Below are 11,495 nucleotides of genomic sequence, written 5' to 3'. Positions count from 1 at the left end.
TTGTCCTTAAAAAGAGTGTAAATTATTGCTCGTGACTGAGCAAGTGTAAGGTATATATAATGGGCCGTTCAAGCATGCGTGCTTAGGATATAGTGTAGGTGTTTGGTGTAGTGTACAATACATGTACATACACATTGTGTGTGTCAATTGTGAATGAAACGTGTTCTTCTGTTAATCGGGTACTCCGCTTAATAATCGGGTAAGAAACGCTCTGCCCGAGCCTGCCCGATAATGCGGAGAGTACTGTATCTCAATGAATACTGTTTGGAACCTCTCCAATGTTTAATCTGTAACTGTCAACAGTTCTCCTGATTTGAAGCGTCGGTCCTCCTAGAACAGTATCTGGTATTTGTCAGGAAAGCACATCAGGGAGTACCATTCACTGCTCGTGTTGTTTGAATATGACTTAAATTTCAAAACCAGTGCACCTATATAAGTGCAAAATATGATCAGGGAATTTTAATTGAAGACTTTAAATTTTTCTGACCCGACATTAGTAGTGGGATAAGGAAGAGGGATGCCTTTGCCACATCTAATTTAGTAATTTGTTATCTGAATAATATGAATTTTAAAGGATGGTGATGATACAGATGACTACTGTTATAACAATGTCCTGGGGACCAGCAGTTTTCTTTTTGTTATATCAAAATTTGTTAATATCCAAATGAATAAAATATGTAAAGGTATATAGATGATAATTTTGGGACATGAATTTTTACTTTGTTGTAAAGAAATTTCATTATAAACATGTTCATTATAACAGGAGCACAACACTGTATTCTTTATTTCAAAATAAATACTTTTTTAATGCTGCAAAAATCAAATAGATGAAATTAAATTCTGTGTTTGTTTATATTTGAATGAGTTTCATTTTGTTGCATTTGTGATGAGAAAGTGTGGAGTTAACAAGTGGACAGTATAAACTTGTAATGAGTAGTAGTAGCAGTCTTTGAGTGAAAGAGAAGCTGATCATATGTAGTAGTTGGTGTCTGGCTAGGGTGATCCATGACAAGAGTATGGAATGCTTCCTAGTCAAGTTTTAAGTGGTGGTAGAAGAACATTGCAGCCCTCTCAAAGTAACAGTGCATGCCTGTCTGTGAAGGTGGCAGTGAAAAGGGTTGTTTTTAAATTAGTTAAAGAATGTCATGTTGAGACATTCATTCATTGTTTTATCAAAAGTTCTTCACTGACTACACACTCACAAATCAAATTGTCATAATATTGTCCTCTTCCACTTTAGTTGAGAGCTTGAGATGTCTTCGATGAGCTCTCTCTCTGAAAAATCAAAAGCCTTCATCTTGTCAGTCTTGTCCTTTTTCCTCCTTGAAGTCGAGCTTTCCATTTCATTTGGCATCAGTATCACCCGAGATGTTGTGCAAAGAGAAACTTTAGCCCACATTCAAGATAACTTAAATGAAAAGAGTGAAATCAGACAAAAGTACAAGTTTCATTGAATGTAGATCCCCCCCCCCCCCCCCCCCCCCCCCCCGCTCAAGAAAAAGAAGAAGAAGAAGAAGAAGAAAAGACGACATACAGGCTAAGAAATAAGTTAAGTAAATGCTTGAAAATAATGCCTGAGTCACATATTAAAATCCTAAGAATTCAAGTTGAAGCCAATACATTTTCTTTTCTTTTTAGGAAAAAAGAAATGGTTGTAAAATTTGGAAACATCTCAGAAGTGATAATCGATTTGTATTTCCAGAAGTATTGAGAGGCCTTTATGTCATGATTTTATGACTGCAAAGGGCAAATTAAAATGCAAATCAAAGCAGTGTGATTTCTTTTTTTCCTTCAACATGTTTTGCATGCATCATTTGTTTTATAGATTCTTCTTTCAAGGTCTGCAGAGGTTTGCAGATCTGCCTACACCATACTGGCCTACACAGCATCTTCAACTATGGTTTCTCATGACATACGCAGAGATGCCAACCAATGTGATTTTATAGTATTTGGTACGATAGGCAGAGTGAAATTCGATATTACGATATCGCCTCTTGAAAGTACGACTTGTCATCTTTCAAATAAAAGAAAAAAAATGAAGCCATTATAAACTGCAGAAAACTGCTTCATCACCTGGAGAGATGTACTACTAAATTCCCACAACCCCTACAAAAACATTGGATGACAAGTCTAAATGAGCGGTCAATTTTCTCATCAATGTTGATGAAGTAGGGACATTTTACTTGCCTGTTCTTACCATGAAAACACTTTCTTTTCTAACATTTTACTGGCCCAGGGCCAACAGGCTTGTGGTGGTGTCAAGATTTCATGAAAATCTGATATTCCTCTAAAAAATCTGATTTTTTTTTAATTTTTATATTCCATCTGTTTTTTTTCTTAATGTCAAGAATTTTGCATCTCTGCATTTTAAGCTTGTGCAGATTCAAATTACATGTATATTGAAAGGTCATGGCCATGAACATGTTTTACAGAACAGTGTATGTCAGACACCAGTTGAAAATTAGCAGTGAGTAGAACAAAGCCAGTAGTATGAAACAAAATTACATCATTTGCGTATATGACTGCTACAAAGGTTGGCAGTCAAGTCTCCAGGGAATTCAAAGGTGATTGACAATCATCAGAATTATGTTTTCATTGCGTGACTGAAAGATGCTTTTCCAATGAATACCAGAACCTAAGAAGAAGATTCGGGGCATAACAAGAGGTTAAAAGGAGAATAGAGTACCGAAGTGGACATGTTGCGGTCTTTTGTTACTAGCAGCTTAGGTTTGAACCAGGTTTATGCATGCACACTCAGGCCAGGTGAGGTCGTTTGGAACCAGTTTCCATGGTGATGAATGGCTATGACATCACACTTAGGTGCTGTGACATCACACTTAGGTGCTCTTTAAAGGGATAGTATAGTATTGGTGGAGGTGAGGATTGGACTTTTATCTTTTTGCGAGATACCAAGTAACCACTTAGGAAATAGTACAGAGCATACCATTCTTAGAGAAATTCAAAGTTTATTTGATGGAAATTGGTTTTGGAATGGCTGAGACACCCAAAAACAAACTAAAACAAAGGGATCGTAATAAAAGGTGGGTTCCACCTTTTATTAGGATTGCTCTGTTTTGGTTATCTGTCACATTTCATAAGAGGTTTCTCATTATCTTACCAAAAAATGTTAGAAACCTGAAGCTAGATCTCAACCAAAACTGTATGATCCAAGACAGTGATGACTGATGACACTCAGAAGAAGAGGACAAAGAGGATGACGGTCGTCTATTTCACAAATCATAGAATTAAATGAAGGAGAAAACGTTTCAGTGATGCCTTGTTTCCATCTCTTCTAAAAAATCATAGACTGATGGCTCGATAATTCAGTAGAATAATGCATCTTCCATGTTTCCATCTCTCTTTGAAAATCAGCAACTAACAGCTCGATAAATCTTTAGTACATGTACATGTATAAGACAATTATTGACTCGCGACAAAAAGAAAAAGACTGGGTGTATTCGGTGTCAAACAGAGAAGAAATCCGACTTTTACTATTCGAATTGCTTTGTGAACGCAGCACGTATTCGGAAGAGCGCCATCTATCGAAATCTCGTGACCGAGCTTGTTCCGCGTACGCATTATTCATTGGCAGATAGCCAAGCTACTACGATTTCTTGGAACTGCGATGTAAACAGTACTAGTGGCTCAGTGGATCATTCCCTGATTCCAAGAGAGCCTAATATACTAGTACACGGTTTCTCTTTCCCAGAAGTGTTGACGATTTCCTGTATATGTTGAGAACCAGCCCGATGTTGTCATTGTCGAGAGTTGCTAAATATTACATAATTATATATATATATATATATATATTTTCTTTTAGGAACGTTGGCTTCATGTTTTCACAGATTTATTGCTTCTCCTCTAAATAAGAAATGGCGTTCGGAAGAATTGTGTCGTTCTCGCGAATGTCATGCCATCAGAGTGGTAACGGGGCAAATGAAACCTGATGATTGAACCACCTGTCATGGAATGTATGTGTAAGTGTATGTGTATGTGTGTGTGTGTGTGTGTGTGTGTGTGTGTGTGTTTGACATCATAACGACCATCTTTCTCATTCCAGGTAATACATGAGACAAATTGGTCATGGAAGGGGGGGGGGGGTTGCAGGTTAGCAATTTTGCTTTGACAGAATGAAAGAAAAAAATTACTTTACTTTTTTCAAATAATATTTATTCACTTCCAATTAGTAATACAAGAAACATCAATTCACTTTGGTATTATTGTACAAAGATGAAAAAAAAATAATATCTTGAAAGATAACTGAAATAATTACACATTTAAATGTTTCAATATAAGAAATAACATGACAATAGTACATCAATTGCAGAAGGAAAAAAAATGGAAGTATATCATATCTAAAGTAAAATTAATCCCCTAAAACAATTTCAAAAATTAAATTACACCCCATTGCAGATGCGTGACAATTTTACACACACACACACACACACACACACACACACACACACACACAAACAAACAAACAAACAAACACAGAGGTACGAAACCTGTAGCTAGTAATACTCCTCAGCCTTGCCATGTAGTGTAGTACATGTAGGCATAGATGAGTGCGGATAGTTCGCCAGTGACGAAATTATGATTTTGGTACGGTCAACATGACCTTTACACAACAGTTCTCATCCATTGCACAAGCAAACGACCCGTCGCTTGAGGCAGCGTGACGCCGCCCCGTGTTCGTATCACAAAACAGCGCTCGCCAATGAGTCATTTTCGGAGTCGTGAATAATCGTCACGAATTATCCTCCACGTAATAATGATGCGGAAATTTCAGCCATCGCGACAAAGATAGGCGAGTCTTTGTTATTCTTTTTTTTTCCGGCTAATAAATTGCAAAATCATCCACCAATAATTAATATTATGTGTATCGAATGGATTGGCCCTACACGAATAAACATTTTGCTGTGTTTTGAGAATTAAAAAACAAACAAACGTGAAAGTGGTGTTGGAATATTCTTCGAAGGTATTCATAATGGATACAAGACGATATTCGTTTATGGTAAAAATAACATACAACGGCTGATATATTAGGCTTGAATGGCTTTGATGTGATTGACGACTGTAGGAATCATGCTGTAGGTATTTCGACCAACCCTCATCGGGTGTTACAGTAGCTTTTCCTATTTCACGGGCTAACCAGAAAATTCGGGGTCAAATTCTGCGAATACTTCCCTGGCTGATTATGGCAACACAAACAAGCTCTAACGTGCACAGACAAATCGCAACTCGTAGTGCGCGAATAATGAAATGAGGGGATATACTAGTACACCGAGGGGAAAAAAATCCAAGCCCCCAAATACGGTGTGCGAGAAATTCGTCCCTAGTTATGCACGAAAATTGACCTTCTGACGTTTACTTCTGGATGCGAGTAAAATGCGAACCACCCTTAGCGACGTGCGTAGTGTGTTGAGTGTGTACGCTGTGTTTATTAATGATACAATGACGTTGCCTCGTGGAAATTCCAAGAGCCCGACACAAAGGATTAGTGACGTCACTGTGAATGATCATAAACGACTCATCCAAGGGTGGCTCTGATTGGTCAATATCGCGATGACTAGGGCGTACACGTGTTCCTTCTCATGCCTATTTTTAGTATGCAAGCTTGCGATTGGTCGAGTAATTGATTGAATGACGTCAAGCCGGACGTTGAATATATACACCTCGTGAGTAACGGTTAGCTTTCATTCATTACGCTTCCACGCTTTGCAAGACGCGGGACCTACACGCCGTACCTAACACACTGCGGAATATCAATCTGAACTGTGATTTGGAATACTTTTCCAATTCTAAACCGCTATAACTTGCTACGGTCTACCGCTGCTTTACTATCTTGCTGAGGAATAAATCGTAACCTGGAAAATAATATGGAGGCGCAGAAGCTTATCACCTTGTCTATCAACAAAATCGCTGGCTCGCGCCGGCAACGTGGCGGGATCAATCTACGCAAAAACCTGCTTGTAGCTTCTGTGCTACACTCGGCTAGAATCCATTACTACGAGGAAATGTGCAATAGAATGCCTGGACATATCGCTCTCGAGCAGAGTTCCTCGGAACCTGAAATGGACGAGGACGATTGCACAGACTCTGACTGGGATAACGACGATGAAAGCGACGAGTCGGGTGCTGAGTACGCTGGGGAACTGGACACGGAGGAGAACAATGAAACCGCGGGAAACTCTTCCTGCGAGAGTGAGACCGTCGCCGTCAGCCGTGTGGTCGTTGAGCCAGCTGAGAGTGCGAGTGCTGTCTCGGACAAGGAAAATATCCACCCCAGCGGACACTGTGCTAGCGAAAACGCCGGGCATTTGCTATCATCAGACAATCATTCGTGTCATAGCACGGACTCCGATCGTGTCGCTCTCGGCAACGTCACCGCCATCAGCCAGAACTCGAGCGTCGAAACGTGTACGACGACGACCTGTCTGACCGTGCCGAGTGTGAAGAGAAAGAGGACGGAAACCGAGGAGGCCTGCGAAGCGATTATCCCGAAACGCGCCAAAGTCGACTCGCAGTGTCAGACGTCAGCTCCGGAGCGATCGACCAGCTCGATTTCATCGCTAGTGGACATTTTCAAAGCTGGTTTCCACGGACTTGCTGGCGAGTCGAGTGGGAAGTTGTCGTCGTACGATGTCGAAAAGGAGTCGTCCTCCCCGTCGTCTGGTGCATCGTATACCACGCTTACGAGTCGACCCTTCGAAACATTACAGACAGCCGTTATAGCAGCATGTTAGTTCGTCGGGTTATCCCTTCACTGCCAAAGACAATTTGATTTTGAATACTGACTGTTGAACATTCTGTGTGCCAGCCATTATGGACTATTACTGAACTTGATATATATTTTTGGAATACCCTTTTGATTCCAGCGAGTTGCGGAAGAAACGGATTTTTTGATATTGGAAATATTTAAGAGTTTGGAACGAAGGCTTTCATCTACAGACTCTAAATCCATGTCTAACGTTAATTGTTGTTTTCACATGTGTTTTATGACGATTGTAAGATCGCGACGTGGAAAGTGAATGAAAGTTTTGTCATATGTGATACTGGATAGTGTAAAGAGCTATTAAGAGATTGTTAATACTATAGAGATTGTTATCCACGTGCATTGTTGCCTGTTTTTTCGATGATAGCTCAACGTAACACCTTAGTCATAAAAATCGGGTAAGGAGAAACTTGAAAAGGAAAGAACAAAAAATCCCTGCCCAGCTATACTACAGCTTGCTTACGCAAGTCGATACCGGGGCCTCGATCTATCACGCCTTACTAGCTACGTTGATTGTTCACGATTTCCATTGTTATCAGTGTGACAAGCCCAGACAAGGTCCTAGCATCTTTTGTTCCAGTTGTGGACTTTAGCCCTTTACTACTCAGGCGTGGCTGTATTCAGAATTTCGGGTAACCTGTGTGTGAACAAAGGGGGGTTACGTGTATGCCAGCATTTCACGCACTCTTGTCTCTATGCCCAACGCCGCCGGCTTAAATTATGGCATGTGTGGTATGTTATAAAACAGTAGCTGCAATTTGGGCGCGCTACCTACATTTGTTTAACATATATGTGTTGACATAAAAATTGTAACTGAACATATAGATGGGTTTACAGTGTGTTTTCCACTGTTCCACAATATTTTAGTTGGTTCCAGTATCTTTATATTAAACGAACAGTTACAAAAAAATGCTTCACTTACAGTGTACATGTGAACAATGCTGGAATGTTTTTTTTCTTTCGTTTTACAGCTGGCTAGTTTGAATTACCATTCCAACTCTTTGAATTCTAATCTCGTTTTTGGTATCAAGACCCAAATATTCAACCCTGTTGTGCTATTGGCCATACACGAGGCATACTCGTATGAGAGCATACATTGACTTCGCAGAGAATTACAGAACAATTGACCCCACACTTACCCGCTCAACCAATTTCCGGCTTTCTTCAATACACACACATCCTCGTGATGCTCAACTCACACATATCCATCCACGTTGGTTGGTTTGTTATCTCAGTTACCCCGACACGTACGAAACTACGGATGCGGTTGGCCAAACATCCGCCATGTCGTCACGTTCGTGCGTGGGCGGGCTTTGCCCCGAAAGATGAAGTCATCATAAGTACTATAGAATTTCAGACAATTGTATCCCTTTTTCTGATTTTTTTCCACTTATGTTTGTCGATTAGATATTTTTCTGTGTTATCAGACTGTTTCGTTGTTGTTGGACCTTGGATGTTAAATGTTAATTGCTTGCTGGATGTATTTATTTATTTTGGCGGTGTCCAGTTCACATTCACATGACGAATCTTTCTCGTTTTGCGTCAGTGGGAGACAAGCTTTAGACAATTTCCTTTGATTGAAAAGAAAACCTACTTCAGCTCTCGCACAAAATTCTTCCGCTTTTGAGGAAGAATATTATTGTTACTCTATGTTGAAAGTTTTGACAAGGGTATCTCAAAGTAAGAAAATGTTGGTGATAGTATTTGTATAAATTTACGATCTCGAACACTTTGTTCTGGAATTATTTTTATTATGAAATAAAAAACAAGAAACAAAGGCCATCTTTTTGATCGGCTTGGAACGATACACAATGTGTCCTATGATTATTTTATTTTACTGATGAACGTTGGTAGAAGCGTTTGGTGCAACCTACAGTACCTGTTAGTGTAAGATGCGAGCGTGTGTGGGATGTTTGTGTGTATGTGAGCGTGTGGAGGATGTTTGTGTGTATGTGTGTGTGTGTGTGTGTGTGTGATGATGTTGGTAATTAATCATGTGTTTCGATTCTTAGTGAATGACCAAATGTGAGAGTGGTCTGCCATGCGGTGCGGTGGTACAAATTTGTAGGCGTAGTGTGATATCTAAATTCTGAAATTTTACCTCAGACGGTAAACTCAACGGAAATGAGTTTCATAACGATTCTGTTCACACTCACAGATAATGTCTTCGCGGCTCAGTGCAGTTCGCTTCCAGTAAACACACATGGACACGCACACCCACCCACACACACACACACACACATAGACACATAATTATGATGCATGTGCGATACTGTATTACATCAGCCAAATATCGTGTACATGTACTGGTACTAGTAGTAGTACTGTATTGCTCATTTATCGTGTGTTCCATCTATTACTCCCACTACCGTTGAACCAACTGGTCGAAGGGACATAATTTTTTTTTTTTCGTTTGTTTTTTTCTGAGAAGGACAATTTGGAGAAAAAAAGACAGAAAAGTGAAGAAAACCCACTTCCGTTCGCAGTGTCTTCCGCTCTTTTTAGCGACGTGCCATAGAGCGGAAATGACATCGCCCATGATTTATCCAGCTCGGCAACCGTCACTGACCTCTTCCTGTTGACACCTCGCCAACTATTGCTGATAATACCCCTCCCTCCCTCCTTACCCGCCTTTACACCAATACAACGGTTTAAATGACATGCGCCATCATACTACCATAATGTTACATCAGTAAAGCAAGAAATCTATGAAAATAAAATGTACTTGTAATATACACCACACACAAAACATATGGTACAATCACAATCATGTGTTTATCGTACCGACGCTGGTATTATGTACTTCAAGGACAAGTTCACCTTCATAAACATAAGGATTGAGAAAATGCAACAATATCAGTAGAACACATCAGTGAAAGTTTGAGGAAAATTGGACAATCGATGCAAAAGTTATGAATTTTTTAAATTTTTGTGTTGGAACCGCTGGATGAGGAGACTACTACAGCTTGTGAGTCATATGCGTACAACAGTATAAAGAAAATGTAAAAGAAAATTCAACATATTTTCACTTTTTTCGCATAATAAAAGAGCACTTGACTTGCCTCTTTCTAAAGGCAGGGGGAATAATATTACCCATAACATTTGTTGGTAACGAGTCAGGGGAATGTGTACTTTTTTTCAAAAGATGGAATTTTGTGAAATTCTCTTTATATTTTCCTTATATTGTTGTACGCATGTGACATCCAAGTTATTTATACACTGCAGTAGTCTTCTCATCCAGCGGGTACTGCACAAAAACTTCAAAAATTCATAACTTTTGAACGGATTGTCTGATTTTCCTCAAACTTTCAATAATGTGTTCTACTAATATTGCTACATTCTCTCAATCCTTATGTTTATGAAGGTGAACTTGTCCTTTCAGTTTTAATCCAGGCCTAAAGCTACACATGTATATGTTTAATTGGAGTGCCATAATGCATAGGTGCGACAGACCTTCGCCGGAAAAAAAAAATCCATATGTATACACGTATATACAACGTATTAGTCATGTAGCTGCCCCCCCCCCCCCCCCCCCCGAATCCTTTAGACCCACACATATTGTGCAATGTACGTGACTTGTACTGGCACGCCTAAATAATGTAAATAACGTAATTACTGAACTTTGGTCCGTAGACAGAGACAGATATTTGGTTCCTGGTTTGGGGGAGGGGGGCAGGGCATGGAAAACCTTGACGAGGAACAAAAATGATAAAAAAGAAAATTATGTCGGTATAAAATCGCTTCCGCGTTTGTTTCCCCCCCCCCCCTTTAAATAATGCGTAAGGGCTTATTATCACCATAGACAGATAATGATGTGCATAAGCCCACACGTAAACGAAACACCTACACACACCGACACACACACACACACACACACACACACACACACACACACCCCGACGCACACACACGTAGAAACACGAACCAAATGTTTGTGTAAATATGCCAATAACCTGAACATTTTATTCACGTGACATTTTTGCCAACTCGTAAATTGCGTGCCTATCGTTATGACGTTATGCCCTATGATTCATTTAGGTGTGACGGAATATTTATCTGTAAGCGCAGCAAAGTAAAGTGACTCAGAAAATGATGACCCTAACATTATATGGGCAGAAATATTTTTCACGAGACAATAATAAATGTAATTTTCACTGTTGACTTGTTGTTTCGCCCAAAAAAGATGACGCGCTTGATTTGTCGTGACAACATCGATCGTGGATATAGGCGTGTCCAACTTCATTCTGCGGCGAGTTTGATCATGGTGCCGTGGAATGTACACTGTGGAACGGAATTCAAAGATTTTCTTTGTTTTTAATTAAGTAGGCCTATTTACTGAGTCAAATATACGTAGTATAGTTTCCTGATACTGTTAGGTAACGGCATTCCGCATTAAAATATTTTGATGTGATAATTATCAACTAGACGTTATACACTGCTATAATTTTATATATTTCTCTCTTTCTTTCTTTATATATATATATATATATACAATATATATATATATATATATATATATATATGATAATTTTATATATATATTTCTCTCTCTCTCTATATATATATATATATATATATAGAGCTATGCTCCGTTTTTAAGATCTTCAAGATCTAGGATTTATTATTATTTTTTACGGCGTTCTTTTTCTACTGATTCGTTTACTATATATATATATATATATATATATATATATATATACAGCTGTATATATATATATAG

The 11,495-nt window shown here is 39.1% G+C and overlaps 1 protein-coding gene across 1 annotated transcript; it reads left to right on the top strand.

Moving 5' to 3' along the window:
- Nucleotides 1-5,873: 5,873 nt before the first annotated feature.
- Nucleotides 5,874-8,660, top strand: LOC139722028 (uncharacterized). Its single transcript, XM_071633352.1, has one exon. The coding sequence runs from the start codon at nt 5,880-5,882 to the stop codon at nt 6,744-6,746; it is 867 nt and encodes a 288-aa protein (XP_071489453.1). The 5' UTR covers nt 5,874-5,879; the 3' UTR covers nt 6,747-8,660.
- The last annotated feature ends 2,835 nt before the right edge of the window (nt 8,661-11,495 follow it).

The sequence above is a fragment of the Diadema antillarum genome, unplaced genomic scaffold, assembly GCF_040938485.1.
Source record: "Diadema antillarum isolate AM-2024a unplaced genomic scaffold, OU_Dant_1.0 scf00000155, whole genome shotgun sequence".
Classification (NCBI taxonomy): domain Eukaryota; kingdom Metazoa; phylum Echinodermata; class Echinoidea; order Diadematoida; family Diadematidae; genus Diadema; species Diadema antillarum.
This window is presented reverse-complemented; position numbering and strand designations above follow the sequence as displayed.

Excerpts from the sequence above, each read along its gene's own strand:
- LOC139722028 (XM_071633352.1), top strand. The coding sequence starts at position 5,880 with ATGGAGGCGCAGAAGCTTATCACCTTGTCTATCAACAAAATCGCTGGC.